Source organism: Pristiophorus japonicus, chromosome 2 (assembly GCF_044704955.1).
Source record: "Pristiophorus japonicus isolate sPriJap1 chromosome 2, sPriJap1.hap1, whole genome shotgun sequence".
Taxonomy (NCBI): domain Eukaryota; kingdom Metazoa; phylum Chordata; class Chondrichthyes; family Pristiophoridae; genus Pristiophorus; species Pristiophorus japonicus.
This window is the reverse complement of record NC_091978.1, coordinates 150,923,753-150,950,876: the sequence shown is the minus strand read 5'-3', so window position 1 is coordinate 150,950,876 and position 27,124 is coordinate 150,923,753. Positions and strand designations below refer to the sequence as shown.

The 27,124-nt window shown below is 43.6% G+C and overlaps 1 protein-coding gene across 1 annotated transcript in view; it reads right to left on the bottom strand.

Annotated features, from left to right (window-relative positions):
• The window catches only part of LOC139228968 (cyclic nucleotide-binding domain-containing protein 2-like), a 326,735-nt gene that overhangs the window by 227,387 nt on the left and 72,224 nt on the right, over window positions 1-27,124 (bottom strand). Inside the window, exons 7-9 of the mRNA XM_070860580.1 lie at window positions 26,065-26,148; window positions 23,666-23,730; window positions 10,120-10,197 (exon numbers count right to left, since the gene is read on the bottom strand). Coding sequence (XP_070716681.1) covers window positions 10,120-10,197; window positions 23,666-23,730; window positions 26,065-26,148 — 227 coding nt within the window. The remainder of the gene's footprint in view (window positions 1-10,119; window positions 10,198-23,665; window positions 23,731-26,064; window positions 26,149-27,124) is intronic.

Below are 27,124 nucleotides of genomic sequence, written 5' to 3'. Positions count from 1 at the left end.
TAGGCCGGGCCCGCTGTGGAACGCATTGTAAATGTGAAGAATTGTAAGTAAGTACTGTTCATAGAAACATAGAAACATAGAAACATAGAAAATAGGTGCAGGAGCAGGCCATTCAGCCCTTCTAGCCTGCCCGCCATTCAATGAGTTCATGGCTGAACATGAAACATCAGTACCCCCTTCCTGCTTTCTCGCCATAACCCTTGATCCCCCGAGTAGTAAGGACTTCATCTAACTCCCTTTTGAATATATTTAGTGAATTGGCCTCAACTACTTTCTGTGGTAGAGAATTCCACAGGTTCACCACTCTCTGGGTGAAGAAGTTTCTCCTCATCTCGGTCCTAAATGGCTTACCCCTTATCCTCAGACTGTGACCCCTGGTTCTGGACTTCCCCAACATTGGGAACATTCTTTCTGCATCTAACCTGTCTAAACCCGTCAGAATTTTAAACGTTTCTATGAGGTCCCCTCTCATTCTTCTGAACTCCAGTGAATACAAGCCCAGTTGATCCAATCTTTCTTGATAGGTCAGTCCCGCCATCCCGGGAATCAGTCTGGTGAACCTTCGCTGCACTCCCTCAATAGCAAGAATGTCCTTCCTCAAGTTAGGAGACCAAAACTGTACACAATACTCCAGGTGTGGCCTCACCAAGGCCCTGTACAACTGTAGCAACACCTCCCTGCTCCTGTATTCAAATCCCCTCGCTATGAAGGCCAACATGCCATTTGCTTTCTTAACCGCCTGCTGTACCTGCATGCTAACCTTCAATGACTGATGTACCATGACACCCAGGTCTCGTTGCACCTTCCCTTTTCCTAATCTGTCACCATTCAGATAATAGTCTGTCTCTCTGTTTTTACCACCAAAGTGGATAACCTCACATTTATCCACATTATACTTCATCTGCCATGCATTTGCCCACTCACCTAACCTATCCAAGTCACTCTGCAGCCTGATAGCATCCTCCTCGCAGCTCACACTGCCACCCAACTTAGTATCATCCGCAAATTTGGAGATACTGCATTTAATCCCCTCGTCTAAATCATTAATGTACAATGTAAACAGCTGGGGCCCCAGCACAGAACCTTGCGGCACTCCACTAGTCACTGCCTGCCATTCTGAAAAGTACCCGTTTACTCCTACTCTTTGCTTCCTGTCTGACAACCAGTTCTCAATCCACGTCAGCACACTACCCCCAATCCCATGTGCTTTAACTTTGCACATTAATCTCTTGTGTGGGACCTTGTCGAAAGCCTTCTGAAAGTCCAAATATACCACATCAACTGGTTCTCCTTTGTCCACTTTACTGGAAACATCCTCAAAAAATTCCAGAAGATTTGTCAAGCATGATTTCCCTTTCACAAATCCATGCTGACTTGGATCTATCATGTCACCATTTTCCAGATGCACTGCTATGACATCCTTAATAATTGATTCCATCATTTTACCCACTACTGAGGTCAGGCTGACCGGGCTATAATTCCCTGTTTTCTCTCTCCCTCCTTTTTTAAAAAGTGGGGTTACATTGGCTACCCTCCACTCCATAGGAACTGATCCAGAGTCAATGGAATGTTGGAAAATGACTGTCAATGCATCCGCTATTTCCAAGGCCACCTCCTTAAGTACTCTAGGATGCAGTCCATCAGGCCCTGGGGATTTATCGGCCTTCAATCCCATCAATTTCCCCAACACAATTTCCCGACTAATAAAGATTTCCCTCAGTTCCCCCTCCTTACTAGACCCTCTGACCCCTTTTATATCCGGAAGGTTGTTTGTATCCTCCTTAGTGCATACCGAACCAAAGTACTTGTTCAATTGGTCTGCCATTTCTTTGTTCCCCGTTATGACTTCCCCTGATTCTGACTGCAGGGGACCTACGTTTGTCTTCACCAACCTTTTTCTCTTTACATACCTATAGAAACTTTTGCAATCCGCCTTAATGTTCCCTGCAAGCTTCTTCTCGTACTCCATTTTCCCTGCCCTAATCAAACCCTTTGTCCTCCTCTGCTGAGTTCTAAATTTCTCCCAGTCCCCAGGTTCGCTGCTATTTCTGGCCAATTTGTATGCCACTTCCTTGGCTTTAATACTATCCCTAATTTCCCTAGATAGCCACGGTTGAGCCACCTTCCCTTTTTTATTTTTACGCCAGACAGGAATGTACAATTGTTGTAATTCATCCATGCGGTCTCTAAATGTCTGCCATTGCCCATCCACAGTCAACCCCCTAAGTATCATTCGCCAATCTATCCTAGCCAATTCACGCCTCATACCTTCAAAGTTACCCTTCTTTAAGTTCTGGACCATGGTCTCTGAAATTACTGTTTCATTCTCCATCCTAATGCAGAATTCCACCATATTATGGTCACTCTTCCCCAAGGGGCCTCGCACAATGAGATTGCTAATTAATCCTCTCTCATTACACAACACCCAGTCTAAGATGGCCTCCCCCCTAGTTGGTTCCTCAACATATTGGTCTAGAAAACCATCCCTTATGCACTCCAGGAAATCCTCCTCCACCGTATTGCTTCCAGTTTGGCTAGCCCAATCTATGTGCATATTAAAGTCACCCATTATAACTGCTACACCTTTATTTCATGCACCCCTAATTTCCTGTTTGATGCCCTCCCCAACATCCCTATTACTGTTTGGAGGTCTGTACACAACTCCTACTAACGTTTTTTGCCCTTTGGTGTTCTGCAGCTCTACCCATATAGATTCCACATCATCCAAGCTACTGTCTTTCCTAACTATTGCATTAATCTCCTCTTTAACCAGCAATGCTACCCCACCTCCTTTTCCTTTTATTCTATCCTTCCTGAATGTTGAATACCCCTGAATGTTGAGTTCCCAGCCCTGATCATCCTGGAGCCACGTCTCCGTAATCCCAATCACATCATATTTGTTAACATCTATTTGCACAATTAATTCATCCACCTTATTGCGGATACTCCTTGCATTAAGACACAAAGCCTTCAGGCTTGTTTTATTAACACCCTTTGTCCTTTTAGAATTTTGCTGTACAGTGGCCCTTTTTGTTCTTTGCCTTGGGTTTCTCTGCCCTCCACTTTTCCTCATCTCCTTTCTGTCTTTTGCTTTTGTCTCCTTTTTGTTTCCCTCTGTCTCCCTGCATTGGTTCCCATCCCCCTGCCATATTAGTTTAAATCCTCCCCAACAGCACTAGCAAACACTCCCCCTAGGACATTGGTTCCGGTCCTGCCCAGGTGCAGACCGTCCGGTTTGTACTGGTCCCACCTCCCCCAGAACCGGTCCCAATGCCCCAGGAATTTGAATCCCTCCCTGCTGCACCACTGCTCAAGCCACGTATTCATCTGCGCTATCCTGCGATTCCTACTCTGACTATCACGTGGCACTGGTAGCAATCCCGAGATTACTACTTTTGAGGTCCTACTTTTTAATTTAGCTCCTAGCTCCTTAAATTCTTTTCGTAGGACCTCATCCCTTTTTTTACCTATGTCGTTGGTACCAATGTGCACCACGACAACTGGCTGTTCTCCCTCCCATTTCAGAATGTCCTGCACCCGCTCCGAGACATCCTTGACCCTTGCACCAGGGAGGCAACATACCATCCTGGAGTCTCGGTTGCGGCCGCAGAAACGCCTATCTATTCCCCTCACAATCGAATCCCCTATCACTATCGCTCTCCCACTCTTTTTCTTGCCCTCCTGTGCAGCAGAGCCAGCCACGGTGCCATGAACTTGGCTGTTGCTGCCCTCCCCTGATGAGTCATTCCCCTCAACAGTACCCAAAGCGGTGTATCTGTTTTGCAGGGGGATGACCACACGGGACCCCTGCACTACCTTCCTTGCACTACTCTTCCTGCTGGTCTTCCATTCAGAGGGCATTGTCATTTATTTAAATTTTGTACAGCAATAATACAATACCAGGAATTGGTGCATGTAGATGAATGGAGACATGTGTTTTGAGATGAAGTTGGACTTACTTCTATTTTTTATTTGTTATTGAATGTTTATTACTTTTTGTGCTTTGTGTAAGTGCTTTGTAAGTCTTGGTGCTTTAGGTGCAGGTCATCTCCGCTTCCTTCTATTTTTTATTTGTTATTGAATGCTTATTTTTGTGCTTTGTTTAGAGTTTTGATATGTAGGTAGGACTTAGTTTTATTTTTTATTTCTTCTTGAATGTTTTTATGTCTTCTTGAATGCTTACTACTTGTTGTGCTTTCTTTAGTGCTTTGCAAGGTCTTCTCTGCTTCCCTTCCTGCCCCTATCTCTGGCCGAATGGTCTCCGATGTACCTACCTGTGCTGATTTCTTAACTCTCCGCAAGGGTTTTCACAAGCGGCCACAAGTGGCCACATACACTGGCCTAAGTTAGTTTGGAGTAGCTATTAGCTGTCCAAAGTGGCCTAAATGGCCAAAACGGGCATAGATGGCTGGTAACACCCACTTTTGAAAAAAAAACTAAACTAAAAAAATCCTAACTAACTCACTTACACTGGCGCAAAATGGCGATTTTTAAGATACTTCAGAAAAATCAAGTTGCTCCAAACAAAACAGAGCAACTCCTGGCCAATTTTGAGCCCATTATCTTATAAGTTTCAATAAGATCAACTCTCCTGAACTCCAATGTGTATCGGCCCAACCTACTCAACCTATCCTCATAAGTCAGCCCCCTCATCTCCGGAATCAACCTAGTGAATCTTCTCTGAACAGCCTCCAATGCAAGTATATCCTTCCTTAAATACGGAGACCAAAACTGTATTGAGTACACCAGGTGTGGTCCACCAATACCCTGTATAGTTGCAGCAGGATGTCTCTGCTTTTATACTCTATCGCCCTTGCAATAAAGGCGAACATTCCATTTGCCTTCCGGATTATTTGCTTTATCTGCATACTAACTTTTTGTGTTTCATGCACAAGGACCCCAAGGTCTCTCTGTACTGCAGCACTTTGCAATTTTTCTCCATTTAAATAATAATTTGCTTTTCTATTATTTCTGCCAAAGTGGATAACCTCACATTTTCCCACATTATACTCCATCTGCCAAATTGTTGCCCACTCACTTAGCCTGTCTATATCACTTTGCAGATTTTATGTGTCCTCCTCACAATTTGCTTTCCCACCCATCTTTGTATCATCAGCGAACTTCGCTACATTACACTCGGACCCTTCATCCTAGTCATTAATATAGATTGTAAATAGTTGAGGACCCAGCACCAATCCCTGCGGCACCCCAGTAGTCACTGTTTGCCAACCGGAAAATGATCCATTTAACACGCCTCTCTGTTTCCTGTTAGTTAGCCAATCCTCTATCCATGCTAATATATTACCCCAACCACATGAGCTTTTATCTTGTGCAATAACCTCTTAATGTGGCACCTTATTGAATACCTTCTGGAAATACAAATATACCACATCCACTGGTTCCCTCTTATCCACCCTGCTCATTACATCCTCAAAGAACTCCAGCAAATTTGTCAAACATGATTTCTTTTTCATAAAACCATGCTGAATCTGCTTAATTGAATCATGCTTTTCCAAATGTCCCGCTACTGCTTCTTTAATAATGGACTCCAGCATTTTCCCAACGACAGATGTTAGGCTAACTGGTCTATAGTTTCCTGCTTTTTGTCTGCCTCCTTTTTTAAATAGGGGTGTTATATTTGCGGTTTTTCAATCTGCTGGGACCGCCCCAGAATCCAGGGAATTTTGGTAGATTACAACCAATGCATCCACAATCTCTGCAGCCACTTCTCTTAAGACCCTTGGATGTAAGGCATCAGGTCCAGAGGACATGTCCGCCTTTAGTCCCATTATTTTACCAAGTACTGCTTCATTAGTGATAGTGATTATATTAAGTTTCTGCCTACCTATAGCCCCTTGATTATCCACTATTGGGATGTTTTTAGTGTCTTCTACCGTGAAGACCAATACAAAATATTTGTTCAACATCTCTGTCAGTTCCCTGTTCTCCATTATTAATTCTCCAGTCTCATCCTCTAGGGAACCAATATCTACTTTTGCCACTCTTTTCCTTTTTATGTACCTGTAGAAAATCTTATTATCTGTTTTTATATTTCGTGCTAGTTTACTTTCATAATCTATCTTCCCTCCCTTAATCATTTTTTTAGTCGTCCTCTGTTGGCTTATAAAAATTTCCCAATCGTCTGGCCTCCCACTAGTCTTGGCCACATTGTATGCCTTTGTTTTCAATTTAATACCCTCCCTTACTTCCTTAGTTAGCCACGGCTGGTTATCCCTTCTCTTACAGTCTTTCCTTCTCATTGATAAATATTTTTGTTGCAAATTATGAAATATCTCCTTAAATTTCTGCCACTGCTCATCAACCGTCCCACACTTTAGTCTATTTTCCCAATCCACTTTAGCCAACTCTGCCCTCATACCTTTGTCGTCTCCTTTATTTAAGCTTAGGACCCTGGTTTGAGAACCAACTTTCTCACCCTCCAACTGAATTTGAAATTCAACCATGTTATGGTCACTCATTCCTAGAGGATCTTTTATTACAAGATCATTTATTAATCCTGCCTCATTACACAGTACTAGACCTACGATAGCTTGCTCCCTGGTTGGTTCCGAAACGTACTGTTCAAGGAAACTATCCCAGATACACTCTTGAACTCCTCCTCAACGCTACCCTGGCCAATTTGATTTGTCCAATCAATATAAAGGTTAAAATCAGCCATGATTATTGCCATTCCTTGATTACAAGCCTCCACTATTTCTTGATTTATACTCCATCCAACAATGTAGCTAAGGGGGCCTATAGACTATGCCCACCAGCGACTTTTTCCCTTTATTATTCCTTATCTCCATCCAAACTGATTCAACATCTTGATCCTCTGAGCCAATATTGTTTCTCACAAATGCTCACATCCCATCCTTTATTAACAGTGCTACCCCACCTCCTTTTCCTTTCTGTCTGTCCTTCCGAATTGTGAAATACCCCATAATATTTAGTTCCCAGTCCTGGTCACCTTGCAACCACATCTCTGTAATGGCTATCAGATCACACCAATTTGTATCTATTTGTGCCGTCAACTCATCTATTTTGTTACGAATGCTACGTGCATTTAGACGAAGAGCTTTTAAATTTGTTTTTTTACCCTTTTTTCCTGCTTGTTTCCGCTGCCCTTCAAACTCACTTTCTACATTTTTGCTTTCTAATTCTAGCTTTACTCCCCTCAATACTGAATCTATTCTCAGGTTCTCATTCCCCTGCCAAACTAGTTTAAACCCTCCCCAACAGCACTAGCAACAACCCCCCGCACCCTCTGCCCCCGCATCCCTGGCCACCCCCCGTCCGGTGAGGATATTGGTCCTGGCTCAGTTCATTTATTTTGAATTGTGCGCACCATTTGGGGCAGAGGACAATTTCAGCCCCTCACTGTTTATGTGTTGCCTGTGGTCCTATCCCAGGATCCCAATGTCAGAAAGAAAAATGGTGAGAACATCTTACAGTCGTGATCATTGACCACCTGTGAAATTACAGGCTTCTGTTTTTTTAACCAGAATTCACTTTGATTGGTTTGCATACAGATATAATCTAGGAAGATTCAAATAACCTTCCGAAGGTACTAGGGGACAGTGGGTCTAGTAAGAAGGAGGAACTGAAGGATATCCTTATTAGGCGGGAAATTGTGTTAGGAAAATTGATCGGATTGAAGGCCGATAAATCCCCGGGGCCTGATAGTCTGCATCCCATAGTGCTCAAGGAAATGGCCCTTGAAATAGTGGATGCATTGGTGATCATTTTCCAAAAGTCTATCGACTCTGGATCAGTTCCTATGGAGTGGAGGGTAGCTAATGTAACACCACTTTTTAAAAAAGATGGGGGAGAGAAAATGGGTAATTATAGACCGGTTAGCCTGACATCAGTACTGGGGAAAATGTTGGAATCAATCATTAAGGATGAAATAGCAGGGCATTTGGAAAGCGGTGACAGGATCGGTCCAAGTCAGCATGGATTTATGAAGGGGAAATCATGATTGACGAATTTTTTGGAATTTTTTGAGGATGTAACTAGCAGAGTGGACAAGGGAGAACCAGTGGATGTGGTGTATTTGGACTTTCAGAAGGCTTTTGACAAGGTCCTGCACAAGAGATTGTTGTGCAAAATCAAAGCTCATGGTATTGGGGGTAATGTACTGACGTGGATAGGGAACTGGTTGTCTGACAGGAAGCAGAGAGTCGGGATAAATGGGTCCTTTTCAAAATGGCAGGCAGTGACTAGTGGAGTGCCGCAGGGCTCAGTGCTGGGACCCCAGCTCTTTACAATATACAATAACGATTTGGATGAAGGAATAGAGTGTAATATCTCCAAGATTGCAGATGACACTAAACTGGGTGGTGGTGTGAGCTGTGAGGAAGATGCTAAGAGGCTGCAGGGTGACTTGGACAGGTTAGGTGAGTGGGCAAATACATGGCAGATGTAGTATAATGTGGATACATGTGAGGTTATCCACTTTGGAGGCAAAATCACGAAGGCAGAATATTATCTGAATGGCGGCAGACTAGGAAATGGGGAGGTGCAACAAGACCTGGGTGTCATGGTTCATCAGTCACTGAAAGTGGGCACGCAGGTACAGCAGGCGGTAAAGAAGGCAAATGGTATGTTGGCCTTCATAGCTAGGGGATTTGAATATAGAAGCAGGGAGGTCTTACTGCAGTTGTACAGGACCTTAGTGAGGCCTCACCTGGAATATTGTGTTCAGTTTTGGTCTCCTAGTCTGAGGAAGGACGTTCTTGCTATTGAGGGAGTGCAGCGAAGGTTCACCAGACTGATTCCAGGGATGGCTGGGCTGTCATATGAGGAGAGACTGGATCAACTGGGTCTTTATTCACTTAGTTTAGAAGGATGAGAGGGGATCTCATAGAAACATATAAGATTCTGACGGGACTGGACAGGTTAGAAGAATGTTCCCGATGTTGGGGGAAGTCCAGAACCAGGGGACATAGTCTTAGGATAAGGGGTAGGCCATTTAGGACTGAGATGAGGAGAAACTTCTTCACTCAGAGGGTTGTTACCCTGTGGAATTCCCTTCGGCAGAGAGTTGTTGATGCCAGTTCACTGGATATATTCAAGAGGGAGTTAGATATGCCTCTTACGGTTAAGGGGATTAAGGGGTATGGAGAGAAAGCATGAAAGGGGTACTGAAGGAATGATCAGCCATGATCTTACTGAATGGCGGTGCAGGCTCGAAGGGCTGAATGGCCTACTCCTGCACCTATTTTTCTATGTTTTCTATGTTTCTATGTTTCCTCACATCAACCCCCTCATCTCCGGAATCAACCTAGTGAACCTTCTCTGAACTGCCTCTAAAGCAAGTATATCCTTTCTTAAATATGGAAACCAAAACCGTATTCCAGGTGTGGCCTCACCAATACCCTATATAGCTGTAGCAAGACTTCCCTGCTTTTATACTCCATACCCTTTGCATTAAAGGCCAAGATTCCATTGGCCTTCCTGATCACTTGCTGTACCTGCATACTAACCTTTTGTGTTTCATGCACCAGGACCCCCAGATCCTGCTGTATGCAGCACTTTGCAATGTAAAACAGGCAATATTGATTCAACAGCCCTTATACATCTCTCCCAATTTTAATTTCCATTGAATTCACGCAAATCCAAAATTACCCGCAAGTGCCGTCCAATGACCCAGGCCGGAAAATGTGTGTATCTGGATGACATGGTGAAGGCAGGTTCCAGCCTCGCAGAGTTCTCTACGGCTGAACAGCATGGTGAAACCCACTGTCCGAGGTCACACATGAAGAGTGGTCACATGGGTGAGCTAATGGAGGGTTAACAATGCCCATGGAATCTCACACCAGCAGGTGACACCACCCTCAGAAAGGAGAGGTCAAACAGGAAGGTAAAAATAAAAAGAATAATATATGCTGAAGGGAAACCAAAAATGGAAGAAAAAAGTCCTCAACACGGAAAACAAAGGGAAGGATAAGCAAATAACCCCAATTAAATATTAATTTATCCAATAATAATATCTCTGCACAACTGTTTATAATGTTAACAATTGATCAATACACATGTCTTCCTATAAATTACAAAGCTGATTTTAAGGAAGATTTTGCCTTTTGTCATAGCAAAGCAGCAAAACAAGTTTCCAACCTGTAATATCGTAGCAGGGAACTGTGGGAAAGCAGTGTCAGCTTTTCTGGTGTCCAGGGTGTGAATATTCGGAGTGACCTGCCACAAACATAAATGGTAACAAAATGTAACTGAATACAGATATTTACACACAGGCAACCTTTTTAGATTCGAAGAATATATTTTGGAGAATATACCTCTGGTTCCATTGATTTTAATGTAATTATCTCCTAGTCATCTCTGTATTCATGTACACTGGTAACAGAAATGATTGTGATTACAGTTGGATCCACTTTTTAAGGGGCAAAATCATAACCTGCACTAAAGTCTGAACAGTTAGAGTTATTGCGTAACAGTGTACTGCACCAATCTTTGAATCAAATTGAAAGATATTTCTAATTGAAATACACATAATTTTCTAAAAGTAACATCTTTGCTTTTAATCATTTGAGGACTTGCAGTAAGGTTCTTGCACCAAAAACATAGCAATACAAGATCATGGCCTAGGAATTTGTGAATGCCACAGTAGCTGCTGGTGCCACTGCGGGCAGGTGTTAATGGCCACCGGAAACGGTGGTGCTGGCAAGACCAAAAAAATGCGGTTGGGGACTAATTAACATAGCCCAATGCTTAATTCACTGGTGCTGTTCGTCCTGGCAGGAGCTCCTAATGTAGTGTGGCCAAAGCATGATTGCAGCAAGAACAACCTGCACTGAAAGTGAGTCTGTCATTTCAGAAAGCAGTCGATCTCTTAAAGGGGAACAGCTTACTGAAATGAAAAAATTATGTAAAAATAGGCACTTTTAGCCCTGACAGCTCAACTGCCTTCTGAAAAAAAATGTACATGAAAAAGAATTGTAAATGGCAGACTTCAGTTCTTAAAGCTGAATTTCCTTCCGCACCTCAAGACATGGGAAAATACATCAGCACTAACACAAATGGTTCAGTAAGCCAGGGAAAGGGCACCCAGGGCCTGCACACAGCACTCCAGCTTTGTGCAGGATGTCAACACTGCAAGAGAGGAGCCAGGAGGCCCTCCAGAAAGAAAAATGTGGGACCACATCACCGAAACTGTCACTGCCAGCAGTATCACCCCCACGACCTGGCTCCAGTGCTCAAAGAGCCTTCATGACCTCAGATCACTGGTCAAGGTGAGTGAATGCATTTTTAAAAGACGTCTCCTAACAACTGCACCACTGCCTTGCACACTTCTCAATGCATGACTCCCCCCTCCCTCGATCACTCACCTACCAACAATCTACCAAACGCGAGGCACACATCCCATTCCTAGCTTCATATCTCCCCTTTGAAGGAGACAGTGCTGGTCTTTCTTGGCAAGGGCATGGCTGAGCCCTTGACCAGCAGCAGGGATGAAAGGATACATGATGCTGGTTACCTCATACGTTATCCTCTTCTCACATGCACCTCTTGCTTTCCTGCCCTCCCCTCACCACAACTCCACCCTTGTGCCTTGCTCATTTCAAACATCCAAGAATTGCAGCCAGCCCAGCCAATAGGTGACTAAGAAAAGGGAGAAGAGAGTGAAGAAGAAATACAGTCACTCAATTTCAAACACCCAGTTACCACCTCCTCAATGTCGACTAGCAAGACCATTTGCAACGTCCCCCACTGAAAGTCAGCAGCCTTCCACCAGCCATGGTGCAGCCATTGGGGTAGCACTGCGTGACATCACTAAGATAGGCAAAGGCACACACAAGACAGTCACTAAGGGAATATAGGTGATGAGTTGATTTCCTAATATCACATTGGATTGATAGACGTATGTAGGTGGATTGAAAAGTTTTGTGGTGGCTTTTAGTTCAGCATTGTGGCCAAGAGGATGCCATGATGGTCAATAACAAAGGAACGGTAAGGTGTGGGACAAACGCTGAAAGGGGAATTGGGATTGTGGTCACTTGTACCATAGGCGAATGATTCCATTCCAGATATTCGGGCCAGAAAGGGGATGTCATCCTTCCTTCTGCTTCCTCTTCTTCTGCATCTTCTTCTTCCCTCTGCGAGTGAATGCTGGGAAGCTGAAATAAAAGCAAAAAATGCTGGAAATACACAGCATGTCAATCAGCATCTCGACCTGAGACGTGAACTCTGTTCCTCTCTCCACAGATGCTGCCTGACCTGCTGAGTATTTCCAGCATATTCTGTCTTCACAGAGGCCTTCCTTTATCATCTGAGGCCTTGCAAGTATCCAGCAGCACTCCCTGCACACTAAAAAACTTTTAACATGTATTGCACCAAGCCACTACTTCAATAAAAAATGTTTTAAATCCAGTGCAAAAGCTTAATTGCAAATTTACCTGAAAGATATGTGTTCCCCCTTTAAAGGTGCTGACAGTGTCTCTGTCAGTGTGCTGAACACTCGGATTTCAGAGTGAGCTTAGGACCCAGTGCTGAAGTCAGCGCTATGGTCGAAGTTTGCAAAGCATGATATTAAGTCGGCACTGCACTCCGACTGACGTCACCCGTTCTTCATTTACATGTCCAGGGTCAGGGCTGCTATCGGCAGTGCTCAGGCCCTCATCAAAATGGCGCCCACTGAGTCCAATGCCAGAGAAGGATGCTAGAGTGGCCGTTACCATTTTTTGCCAGGACAGCAAAGTGGCCCAATTTCTAGACCCAAAATTTTTTTTTATGTTTGTACTGCTCTGAATTCACAAATGTTCTTTGGCTCTGTGTATTTCTTGAATTATATTTTATAATTTTCATCAGTAAGTATTTACATATCATTTTCTTAGCTTTTATATGAAAGAAGGGATGCATATGCTTTGAAAGTTCAGGTACATCTTTCACTCGTCAAAGGGTGTGTTGTATCATTAATAGAGGTCTCTTGTTGCAATGTCAAATTTCTTTCTGCAGTTAAAAAAAAGTAGGGATGTACCAAACACAATGTTGCCTCAGTTGTTGTTAAAGACTTGGGGAGACCTGATGCAGTTTTGCCACTTTGCTGCTCATCCATGTCTTTTGACATAACAAACTATGGGGTTGAATTTTCACTTCTGATTGTCCGGCACAATTTCACTGAAAAAGCCATGGAAACTCCAGAGAAATTGTGTAGATGCAGTTTATGCTGTTTCTACGGGGGTTCTGAGGGTCATCCGCCAAAGTTACAGCAGGTGATCGGGAGAATCCCAACAGAATTCATTCCCTACATGTTTTATGTTTTTGGTTACAGAACAAAGAGCGAACGCTCTTTAGTTTGGCTTTTTCCGAGATACTGCTCAACTTCCTAAAAAACATCCAATTTCGTAGGATATACCTGTGCCCTTTTCTAGGACACTAAACTGAGCATTGCTATAATGAGGACCATGCTTCCACCACAGTCATCATAGAGCACGATTGGAATTCTGAAAGAACGCCTCTGACTCAGGTCTCAATGGTGTGCTGAATACTGCACGACTTTACCTTATAAAAACTTCTCCTTATGAAGGCCATAGAGGAGGAACACACCCCAGGGCAGCAGAGGGATTAGCCTGAAGAAGATGAAAAGGACAACCTTGTCACCAGCTGCAAGAGATCTACTATGTGGGAAGTCAAGGACGCTTCCGGTGTCCCTGATGACTATGTGTGCGGGAAGTGCATCCACCTGCAGATCCTGATGGACCGCATTGTGGGACTGGAGCTGCGGGTGGATGAACTCTGGAGCATCCACGATGCTGAGAATGACGTGAATAGCATGTTTAGCAAGTTGGTCTCACCGCAGGTAAAGGGTACACAGCCAGATAGTAAATGGGTGACCAACAGGAAGAGCAGTGCAAGGAAGGTAGTGCAGGGGTCCCCTGCGGTCATCCCCCTGCAAAACAGATACACCGCTTTGGTCACCTCCCTCTCACCACCGACACCAAAAGAAGAGGCAATACGCCAACCCACAGCCACAGGCGACCGGGAGCAGTGAAGCAACCAGCACAGCCCTGCTCCAGGAACCCGCGAGCAGCGAAGCACCCAGCGCACACGAGCTCCGGAACACCGAGAGCAAACCAGCGACCAACGCAGACCAGCTCCAGGATAACGGGAGCAGCGAAGTGCCCAGCACACCCCACCTCTGGAATACCAGGAGCGACGCAGCGATCGAAGCACACCAGCTCGAGACCGCCGCGATTGAGGAACAGAGGGAACCACCAACACCAGGCGAGGACTGTGCAGAGGACATAATGAACTTAATCATAAAACTGCAGCAGTCCCCTGGTCGAAACACTCCCACAGCAGAGGATGACGAGCACGCCAGCCCAGGTGAAGTAGACTTTTATTGTAATCACCTATGTATTCTGGAACTGGCCACTGGGCAGACCTCAGACTTAAAGGACGATTTACTTGAAGTGTAATGTTTGTAACTGTAAACAGTAACGTTAAAATGGATTTAAAAATTGCTACTATGATGTGATTGGGATTACGGAGACGTGGCTCCAGGATGATCAGGGCTGGGAACTCAACATCCAGGGGTATTCAACATTCAGGAAGGATAGAATAAAAGGAAAAGGAGGTGGGGTAGCATTGCTGGTTAAAGAGGAGATTAATGCAATAGTTAGGAAGGACATTAGCTTGGATGATGTGGAATCTATATAGGTAGAGCTGCAGAACACCAAAGGGCAAAAAACGTTAATGGGAGTTGTGTACAGACCTCCAAACAGTAGTAGTGATGTTGGGGAGGGTATCAAACAGGAAATTAGGGGTGCATGCAATAAAGGTGCAGCAGTTATAATGGGTGACTTTAATATGCACATAGATTGGGTTAACCAAACTAGAAGCAATACGGTGGAGGAGGATTTCCTGGAGTGCATAAGGGATGGTTTTCTAGATCAATATGTCGAGGAACCAACTAGGGGGGAGGCCATCTTAGACTGGGTGTTGTGTAATGAGAGAGGATTAATTAGCAATCTCATTGTGCGAGGCCCCTTGGGGAAGAGTGACCATAATATGGTGGAATTCTGCATTAGGATGGAGAATGAAACAGTTAATTCAGAGACCATGGTCCAGAACTTAAAGAAGGGTAACTTTGAAGGTATGAGGCGTGAATTGGCTAGGATAGATTGGCGAATGATACTTAAGGGGTTGACTGTGGATGGGCAATGGCAGACATTTAGAGACCGCATGGATGAACTACAACAATTGTACATTCCTGTCTGGCGTAAAAATAAAAAAGGGAAGGTGGTTCAACCGTGGCTATCAAGGGAAATCAGGGATAGTATTAAAGCCAAGGAAGTGGCATACAAATTGGCCAGAAATAGCAGTGAACCCGGGGACTGGGAGAAATTTAGAACTCAGCAGAGGAGGACAAAGGGTTTGATTAGGGCAGGGAAAATGGAGTACGAGAAGAAGCTTGCAGGGAACATTAAGGCGGATTGCAAAAGTTTCTATAGGTATGTAAAGAGAAAAAGGTTAGTAAAGACAAACGTAGGTCCCCTGCAGTCAGAATCAGGGGAAGTCATAAATGGGAACAAAGAAATGGCAGACCAATTGAACAAGTACTTTGGTTCGGTATTCACTAAGGAGGACACCAACAACATTCCGGATATAAAAGGGGTCAGAGGGTCGAGTAAGAAGGAGGAACTGAGGGAAATCCTTATTAGTCGGGAAATTGTGTTGGGGAAATTGATGGGATTGAAGGCCGATAAATCCCCAGGGCCTGATGGACTGCATCCCAGAGTACTTAAGGAGGTGGTCTTGGAAATAGTGGATGCATTGACAGTCATTTTCCAACATTCCATTGACTCTGGATCAGTTCCTATCGAGTGGAGGGTAGCTAATGTAACCCCACTTGTTTAAAAAGGAGGGAGAGAGAAAACAGGGAATTATAGACCGGTCAGCCTGACCTCAGTAGTGGGTAAAATGATGGAATCAATTATTAAGGATGTCATAGCAGTGCATTTGGAAAATGGTGACATGATAGGTCCAAGTCAGCATGGATTTATGAAAGGGAAATCATGCTTGACAAACCTTCTGGAATTTTTTGAGGATGTTTCCAGTAAAGTGGACAAGGGAGAACCAGTTGATGTGGTATATTTGGACTTTCAGAAAGCTTTCGACAAGGTCCCACACAAGAGATTAATGTGCAAAGTTAAAGCACATGTGATTGGGGGTAGTGTGCTGACGTGGATTGAGAACTGGTTGTCAGACAGGAAGCAAAGAGTAGGAGTAAATGGTTTCTATTCAGAATGGCAGGCAGTGACTAGTGGGGTACCACAAGGTTCTGTGCTGGGGCCCCAGCTGTTTACATTGTACATTAATGATTTAGACGAGGGGATTAAATGTAGTATCTCCAAATTTGCGGATGACACTAAGTTGGGTGGCAGCGTGAGCTGCAAGGAGGATGCTATGAGGCTGCAGAGTGACTTGGATAGGTTAGGTGTGTGGGCAAATGCATGGCAGATGAAGTATAATGTGGATAAATGTGAGGTTATCCACTTTGGTGGTAAAAACAGAGACAGACTATTATCTGAATGGTGACAGATTAGGAAAAGGGGAGGTGCAACGAGACCTGGGTGTCATGGTACATCAGTCATTGAAGGTTGGCATGCAGGTACAGCAGGCGGTTAAGAAAGCAAATGGCATGTTGGCCTTCATAGCGAGGGGATTTGAGTATAGGGGCAGGGAGGTATTGCTACAGTTGTACAGGGCCTTGGTGAGGCCACATCTGGAGTATTGTGTACAGTTTTGGTCTCCTAACCTGAGGAAGGACATTCTTGCTATTGAGGGAGTGCAGCGAAGATTCACCAGACTGATTCCCGGGATGGTGGGACTGACCTATCAAGAAAGCCTGGATCAACTGGGCTTGTATTCACTGGAGTTCAAAAAATGAGAGGGGACCTCATCGAAACGTTTAAAATTCTGATGGGTTTAGACAGGTTAGATGCAGGAAGAATGTTCCCAATGTTAGGGAAGTCCAGAACCAGGGGTCACAGTCTAAGGATAAGGGGTCAGCCATTTAGGACCGAGATGAGGAGAAACTTCTTCACCCAGAGAGTGGTGAACCTGTGGAATTCTCTACCACAGAAAGTAGTTGAGGCCAATTCGCTAAATATATTCAAAAGGGAGTTCGATGAAGTCCTTACTACTCGGGGGATCAAGGGGTATGGCGAGAAAGCAGGAAGGGGGTACTGAAGTGCATGTTCAGCCATGAACTCATTGAATGGCGGTGCAGGCTCGAAGGGCTGAATGGCCTACTCCTGCACCTATTTTCTATGTTTCTATGTTTCTATGTATTGTTGAGGGGGATGACTCATCAGGGGTGGGCAGCAGCAGCCAAGTTCATGGCACCGTGGCTGGCTCTGCTGCACAGGAGGGCAGGAAAAAGAGTGGGAGATCTATAGTGATAGGGGATTCAATTGTAAGGGGAATAGATAGGCGTTTCTGCAGCCGCAACCGAGATTCCAGGATGGTATGTTGCCTCCCTGGTGCAAGGGTCAAGGAAGTCTCGGAGCGGGTGCAGGACATTCTGAAAAGGGAGGGTGAACAGCCAGTTGTCATGGTACACATAGAAACTAACGATATAGGTAAAAAATGGGATGAGGTCCTACAAGATGAATTTAGGGAGCTAGGAGCTAAATTAAAAAGTAGGACCTCAAAAGTAGTAATCTCAGGATTGATACCAGTGCCACGTGCTAGTCACAGTAGGAATCGCAGGATAGCTCAGATGAATACGAGGCTTGAGGAGTGGTGCAAAAGGGAGGGATTCAAATCCCTAGGACATTGGAACCGGTTCTGGGGGAGGTGGGATCAGTACAAATCGGACGGTCTGCACCTGGGCAGGACCGGAACCAATGTCCTAGGGGGAGTGTTTGCTAGTGCTGTTGGGGAAGAGTTAAACTAATATGGCAGTGGAATTGGAACCTATGCAGGGAGACAGAGGGAAATAAAATGGAGTCAGAAGCAAAAGATAGAAAGGAGAAGAGTAAAAGTGGAGGGCAGAGAAATCCAAGGCAAAAAACAAAAAGGGTCAATTTACAGCAAAATTCTAAAGGGACAAAGTGTGTTAAAAAGACAAGCCTGAAGGCTCTGTGCCTCAATGCGAGGAGTATTCGGAATAAGGTGGATGAATTAACTACGCAGATAGCAGTTAACGCATATGATATGATTGGCATCACGGAGACATAGCTCCAGGGGGAACCAAGGCTGGGAACTCAACATCCAGGGGTAGTCAACATTTAGGAAGGATAGACAGAAAGGAAAAGGAGGTGGGGTGGCGTTGCTGGTTAAAGAGGAAATCAATGCAATTGTAAGGAAGGATATTAGCTTGGATGATGTAGAATCGCTGTGGATGGAGCTACGGAAAACCAAAGGGCAGAAAACGCTAGTGGGAGTTGTGTACAGGCCACCAAATAGTAGTAGTGAAGTTGGGGACAGCATCAAACAAGAAATAAGGGAGATGTGCAATAAAGGTACAGCAGTAATCATGGGCAACTTTAATCTACATATTGATTGGACTAACCTAACTGGTAGCAAGGCGATGGAGGAGGATTTCCTGGAGTGAATTAGGGATGGTTTTCCAGACCAATATGTCGAGGAACCAACCAGAGAGCTGGCCATCCTAGACTGGGTGATGTGTAATGAGAAGGGACTAATTAGCAATCTTGTTGTGCGAGGCCCCTTGGGGAAGAGTGACCATAATATGGTAGAATTCCTTATTAAGATGGAGAGAACATAAGAACATAAGAATTAGGAACAGGAGGAGGCCATCTAGCCACTCGAGCCTGCTCCGCCATTCAACAAGATCATGGCTGATCTGGCCGTGGACTCAGCTCCACTTACCCGCCCGCTCCCCGTAACCCTTAATTCCCTTATTGGTTAAAAAGTTAATTCGGAAACAAGGGTCCTGAACTTAAGGAAAGGCAACTTCGACGGTATGAGGCGTGAATTGGCTGGAATAGACTGGCAAAGGATACTTAAATGTTTGACGGTGGATAAGCAATGGCAAACATTTAAAGATCACATGGATGAACTTCAGCAATTGTATATCCCTGTCTGGAGTAAAAATAAAACGGGGAAGGTGGCTCAACCATGGCTAACAAGGGAAATTAAGGATAGTGTTAAAGCCAAGGAAGAGACATATAAAAAAAGCAACAAACCTGAGGAGTGGGAGAAATTTAGAATTCAACAGAGGAGGACTAAGGGTTTAATTAAGAGGGGGAAAATAGAGTACGAGAGGAAGCTAGCAGGGTACATAAAAACTGACTGCAAAGGCTGCTATAAATATGTGAATAGAAAAAGATTAGTGAAGACAAATGTAGGTCCCTTGCTGTCGGATTCAGGTGAATTTATAATAGGGAACAAAGAAATGGCAGACCAATTAAACCAATACTTCGGTTCTGTCTTCACGAAGGAAGAAACAAATAACCTTCCGAATGGACAAGAGACAGTGGGTCTAGTGAGAAGGAAGAACGGAAGGATATCCTTATTAGGTGGGAAATTGTGTTAGGGAAATTGATGGGATTGAAGGCCAATAAATCCCCGGGGCCTGATAGTCTGCATCCCAGTGTACTTCAGGAAGTGGCCCTAGAAATAGTGGATGCATTGGTGATCATTTTCCAACAGTCTATCAACTCTGGATCAGTTCCTGTGGACTGGAGGGTAGCTAATGTAACACCACTTTATAAAAAGGGAGGGAGAGAGAAAACGGGTAATTATAGACCAGTTAGCCTGACATCAGTGGTGGGGAAAATGTTGGAATCAATCATTAAGGATGAAATAGCAGTGCATTTGGAAAGCAGTGACAGGATCGGACCAAGTCAGCATGGATTTATGAAAGGGAAATCATGCTTGACGAATTTTTTGGAATTTTTTGAGGATGTAACTAGCAGAGTGGACAAGGGAGAACCAGTGGATGTGGTGTATTTGGACTTTCAAAGGCTTTTGACAAGGTCGCACACAAGAGATTGCTGTGCAAAATCAAAGCGCATGGTATTGGGGGTAATGTACTGATGTGGATAGAGAACTAGTTGGCAGACAGGAAGCAGAGAGTCGGGATAAATGGGTCCTTTTCAGAATGGCAGGCAGTGACTAGTGGAGTGCCGCAGGGCTCAGTGCTGGGACCCTAGCTCTTTACAATATACATTAACAATTTAGATGAAGGAATTGAGTGTAATATCTCCAAGTTCGCAGATGAGATTAAACTGGGTGGCGGTGTGAGCTGTGAGGAGGACGATCAAAGGCTGCAGGGTGACTTGGGCGGGTTAGGTGAGTGGGCAAATGCATGGCAGATGTAGAACAGTATGGATAAATGTGAGGTTATCCATTTTGGGGGCAAAAGCACGAAGGCAGAATATTATCTGAATGGCGACAGATTAGGAAAAAGGGAGGTGCAACGAGACCTGGGTGTCATGGTTCATCAGTCACTGAAAGTGGGCATGCAGGTACAGCAGGTGGTAAAGAAGGCAAATGGTATGTTGGCCTTCATAGCTAGGGGATTTGAGTATAGGAGCAGGGAGGTCTGACTGCAGTTGTACAAGGCCTTAGTGAGGCCTCACCTGGAATATTGTGTTCAATTTTGGTCTCCTCATCTGAGGAAGGATGTTCTTGCTATTGAGGGAGTGCAGCGAAGGTTCATCAGACTGATTCCAGGGATGGCTAGACTGTCATATAAGGAGAGACTGGATCAACTGGGCCTTTATTCACTGGAGTTTAGAAGGATGAGAGGGGATCGCATAGAAACGTATAAAATTCTGACGGGACTGGACAGGTTAGATGCGGGAAGAATGTTCCCGATGTTGGGAAAGTCCAGAACCAGGGGACATAGCCTTAGGATAAGGGGGAGGCCATTTAGGACTGAGATGAGGAGAAACTTCTTCACTCAGAGAGTTGTTAACCTGTGGAATTCCCTGCCGCAGAGAGTTGTTGATGCCAGTTCATTGGATATATTTAAGAGGGAGTTAGATATGGCCCTTACGGCTAAGGGGATCAAGGGGTATGGAGAAAAAGCAGGAAAGGGGTACTGAAGGAATGATCAGCCATGATCTTATTGAATGGCGGTGCAGGCTCGAAGGGCCGAATGGCCTATTCCTGCATCTATTTTCTATGTTTCTATGTTTCTATGTTTGTGCCAATCTGATACAAATGACCTTTTCTTGACCACCACTGCATGAAGAGTCCTGTCTATATCTTCCTACTTCCCACCACAAAAATGCACTTTTCTCGTCAGTCGCCTGTGCATTAACTCATACTGCTCCCGTAGTTGCCACCTCTTGAAAGTCACTTGCCAAACCTTGAAAAAAACAATGTCTGCATGCACAACATCTCAGGTGCAACATAATTTTAATTAAAGCCTACATGCCTACACGCATGCCTTCAGCAAAATTCTGTAACTGGAGGGGAGCGGAATTCAATAAAATACATTGCGGGAAATCACAGGCATACAAAATTGATTTTCCGTCCATTAAAAACGAATCAATAGAAAATCATGGGCTGCATGGCCACCATTTCCTACCATTCGCTTCTTGTGAATATTGCTCCCCACTGGGTATGAACGAGCATGAAGTCAGATTTCTAATGTTTCTTTCCTCCTAGCTTGTCAATGGTGCAAGTGTGTGATGTTTGACCTCTTAAACTTAATCTAATGCTCCTCCTAGGTGTTACCTATGTGCACAAGCTGGCTTGACCGACCAATCTTACATGCCCTGGTGAGGTCATTAAACTTCCTGCAGCACCGAATTGCAGTAAGTGGGATTGTAGATTTGGTACTGGCTTCCATGGTCCTTCCTTCCACTATGCCTGGGAGACATTTTTTAAAGTCCTTCTCAATCCAGTCACAAGCAATGGTTCCTTCCTCTGATTTATTTGAGACAGCAGCACTTCTACTGCAGCCTGTAAAACAGTGGGGACTCTGTGCACTGCAGCAGACCTCTCATACATTCTGCAATGACTTGCAACGCTGCTTTCCAAAAATTATTCCAGTGAAGATGCTTAATCCTTTAAGATGCTGCAGGTGTTTAAATCAGCGTATTCAGAATACCAGGGGCCTGTCCAGAATTTTCAAAATTGGCTGACTTCAGAAAATCTGGCAGGGTCAGCGTTCGATCAATCAGGCGAGCAGATTGGCACACCATCCATCACCTTAAACATTCAAATCCTCCACCAGTGATGCTGGTGCCTATGTGAGCAGTATGTGTGTGAGATGGATGTGCAGGAGATAGACAGGCTTCCTGATCATCTCTGGTGTTAGCTCTGTCAACTTGCAAGATGCCTGCACAAGAAGAAAAGCATCTATTTGCATGATGCCAGTATGAAATGGCTAAGGACTCACTACTGATACAAATACATTACATTTCATGCTATTGTGAAGAGTGGGTTATTTTTGAAGAGAATTAAGAAGATTCAGTAATAGAGGGCACTAACTTTGCTAGGCTGGCACAAAGTCACCACAGTCATGCCTCAATCAATCCCACTCCAAATATTTCAGATTGGGAGTTCCATTGTCAATCCTTGCTGTCTCCCCTTGCTAATTGGCAGCCTCGTTCAAAGGAGCAGCTTACTATGTTCCCATGCCCACTTTCCATTTCTAGCCTTGGAGATTTGTTGCAGCCAAAAGTTTGGGGTAGTTTTAAGTGGGAGCAACCCTTTAAGAGCTACTGCTCCTCTGATATCCCATCTGCACCAATCATAGCACTCGCTCCACTCATAAAATAAATCAAGCTGACCTCACTCAATTGGGTCGGACCAGCTGGCCACTGGTGTAGCGCAGAGTCACCTGGGAAAGAAGCATTCCTGGAGCCTTTTCAGCCAAGATCATTGAATTGATCCTTATATCTCCAGTAAAGGATCAGAACATTGATAGACGCATTGCAATATTATCAATATAAAGTAATTTAACAAAACTAATACAAAAAGTACAAAACCAATGTTATAAAATATTGGCATTACATTATATTTGAATGCCATCTAGTGGTGATAAATAGATAGCTGCCTTAATGGGATTGCAAATACTGCGGCTGAAATTCCATGGCTGTTCCAGCACACTCCCATCCAACTTGAATGGGAGCGCGGCAGAAAGGCTTTAAATTACACTGCAACCCAAATACGCCTGATCCCAGCCTGTACTGCAAATTACCAAATGCTTATGTCGGAGGCTCGGTCCACCCTTTACAAGGCCACTGAGATGCTGGGAGTGAATCTGGGAGGGAACAGGGATCCCTGCTGTTGGAAGTCCTGGCAACCTCAGCCTCACAGAAGGTCAGGGATCGTTTCAAGTCAGTACACCAAGAAGGGAGATGTGTACTGGCCTCAGGAGGCAGGAAGCCCAAAGGCAAGTGCAGAAATTTATTTTCAAATTGCTATTATCAGTCATATTGCAGATGGTGCCGAGAAGTACATGAATTCATCTTTCCAGCGCTCCCACCTAAGACGGTAGCAGGTGCTTGACTTTCAGGACTTGTGGTTACCTGAGGTGCACCTCCAGTGATGCAGGAACCAGCTATTGATGTTCCAGCAATTTACGTCGCAAATATAATGCAATGTCAACGGTGAGCATAAAAGTCCAATTAATGTCATTCACCATGAGATCTACCATTGCAGCAATTTCTGGCCCAACTGTATAACATTTTATTGAATTAAAAGTTTACAGTACCTCAGTAAGTCAGTGACTGCACTATAGCGCTGCTGGAAAAATCTGCCCAGTATGGATTGAAAATCCTGAGAATTGAAAATAAAAAATAATTAAAAATCGAATCAGAATATTTAATAATTAAATAAATGGCTTAACTTGTATTTGCACAAATAACCCCATCCGCAGCCTAATTGACTAGCTGTGGTTCTTTAGAATGCTTAAGGCAGTGCCTATGGCTGTTGTATACCTTTCTTTAAATGTTGCTTTTGACTGTTATTTGCAATTCAAAATCATTTTGTGTTAATGTGCCTTCATAATAGAATCAAACATGCTTCATTCAGAGAATCCCACAGACTTAAAATGGGAATTGTACAAATGTAGTAAGCAATAGAGCAATGATCCTTCAAGCAAATTCAAACATTGCTTTCATCAGATTGCAAACTAATGTCCTCCACACCTAGTCCCAAAGTTTCCACATGATTTGCTCCTGATTTTTAGGAGCAACTGGTGGAGAACGGAGTATCTTAGAAATCGCAATTCTCCACATTTAAGTTTTCTGCAGTTCAAGTCAGGTAGAACAGTTTCACTTTTGAACAGAATTTTTTTTTCAAAAGTGGGCGTGTCCGGCCACTGACGCCTGATTTGAAAGTTTCCACAGTGAAAACGTACTCCAAACTAACTTAGAATGGAGCAAGTGAAGATTTTTGTAGGCTTGAAAAAACCTTGTCTACACATTAAAAAATCAGGCGCAGGTTACAAATTAGGTGTCGGGAACGAGGTTGGCGGGGGGGAGGGGGGGGAAGGGAAGTCATTAAATTCTACAATAAATCCTTAGTTATACTTATACAAATATTATACAAATAAATCCAACCTGAATAAAAATTTATAAGCAAAGAAAAGATTAAATAAACCATGTTCCTATCTGTGTGAAAGTGCTTCAGGCAGGCCTTTCAGGCAGCGGTTTGCCGTCGGGACCGGCCGACGGCAGGGGGGGGGGAGGGAGGGAGAAGGCTGCAGGAAGCCTCATTACTTGAGGCAGCCGTTTGCCGTCGGGCCCGACTGACGGCAGGGGGAGAAAGCTGCAAGAAGCCTCAGTGCTGATCATGGAAGGGCAATGTGGTTTTATTAAAAAATTTTAAAAATTGAACAGCTACAAAGAATTTGAATAGTCTCAAACAAGAGCATGTGTCCCGTTTATCACAGTCTATCTTTAATTACAGAATGCACTCCCTCACCCTCACACACAGAAATATCAAGAAAATTAAAATACAAGCCTTTGCAAGGGTTCAATAAACAAATTTTCACTTTTTCTGCAGCACTTTTTAAAATGGCCGAGTGCCAATGTTTTCTTCACACTGCGCGTGCGCGGACGCTCCAACGCGCACGCGCAGGGTTGCCAGCATGAAAAAAACTCATTTAAATTGTACCCGCCCCCTCCTACTTACAAAATCGGCGCGAGTGGTAAGCTCCGCCCCCCTGTGCGCCACGCCAAGCAGCCATCGAGCTGCAAAGTGCTCGAGAATAGCGCGGTTTTTTTCAGGCGCTGTTTTCGGCGCGAAAAACGGGCGCCCAGCTCGGAGGGGCGCCTGTTTTGCCGCGTGTGGAAACTTGGGGCCCTAATTTTGAGTTTGAAATCAAGAATCTGCAAGTATAAAAAAATGGTTGCACATTACAGGGTGGTTTCTGACAGTAATTATAGGACACTAATCTAGTTGGTTACATGATATCTAACTGTGAGTGCCAAGTTTCATCAGTTTTCTAACTGGTGCATCAATCTAAAGTGCAGGTTTCTGAAATCATATTTCGAGGAAAGAATTACCATGGGTCTTCTCAGGCTCTGACACCGCAACTTTATCCGAAATTTGGCAAAAACCCTGGTTAAGCATGAAAACAGAATTTCCACTGAATTTCCACTAATGTTCTGGCCCTTATGTATCTAACATTACTCTTAGAATATGAAAATAGTTTCTTGTAATCTTGCACCACTAACGTTAGCTATCTATTGTTCTTCATGACATTCAAACTGAAGGATTAACAATTGTGAGATCATTGGTGTAAGGTTAATAGAGAAATAATTTGTAGCTGGCACAGAAACATTTCACAGCCATTATGGATTATAAAAATAGACGCTGTGAGAAACACAGGGACTTCTTTAAAGACTGATATATGTGCTAATTTTAGTCAGTAATTATTTATGTTTGTTGTGAGTAGTCTCCAGGAAACCAGACCATACCTTCTGTATAATTGACTACAAGAAGATCAGCTATCTTTATGGTCAGCTTCAAATATAGTGTATATTTTAGTTAAGAACACTTCAATAGTTCAGTAAGATTGTTAACAGAAGCATACTGACAGTGATATAATGTTTTTGTGTCATTACCAGCCGCTGGTAACTATAGCTCACCAACTCAAACACACACCTCCTTGTTTATCAGCAAGAGTTCTACATTAGTCTCGCATAAAATTGTAGCAGGCCGTTTTGTGTTGGTTAAAAGTGCAGCATCCTGAAAAAAAAAGAAAAGGCTTAAATAGTCAGCAATTACATTGATAAGTTTTAAACTGACGTTCTTCTTAATAACAAAAGCGAGTTAACTTTCCCATGGCAAGTCAAGACCAAGTGTCGACTTCAGGTGAAGTGGGGTTTGAGGTTGCTAGCTTTTTATTCCAGATTTATTTAATTAACTGAATTTAAATTCCACAACTGGCGTGGTGGGATTAGCATTCACATCTCCAGATTACAAGTCATGTAACTTAACCACTATGCTACCATGGACCAGGCATTCAGAAGTAATTCAGGACCCCTTTTAAATGCGTGCATTTCGTTCTTTATTTTTTATATTTCCTTTTCAATGTCTACATTTATAATGGAAACTATCTTCGTCAAGTTGTCACACTGTAATTATATGCTCAATAAAATTTTACCTCAATAAAGCTTTTGAAATTGTTTTGCAAAATTATTTGAAGAAAAGCCATTGAGCAGAAAGTGCCAGAAGTTAAAGAACAATATTCCATCAGTACATCTGATGAACATGTATTGATGCATCCTGGGAAATTAGTTACATTGCACATGCTTAGTCAGCACAATCCAAGTTTAGAGCAAAAATATCAAGTCTAAGCTCAGGGTTTTGGCAGAAGTTGAAGCTTTCAACTAAAAACTTTAACAAAAACATTAAAATACACAAAATAAATTTCAATTAATTTAATCAATTTATTGTGAGATATCTAATGTGTTGATTTTTAAATTATGTTTAACCCTTATTTTGGATATCACAATTCCAATTACTGAAAAACAATTGTGTGAAAATATTTTCAGAAAGCATTTTCAATAACTTGTTAGAACCTAGTCGCCAGATTGTGCAATAAGAGTGGTGAGTTTTCATAAGCAAACCCCATTAAAGATGTAGACAAAGGAATTCATAATAATAATAATACTAATAATAACTTTTATTTATATAGTGCCTTTAACGTATTAAAATGTCC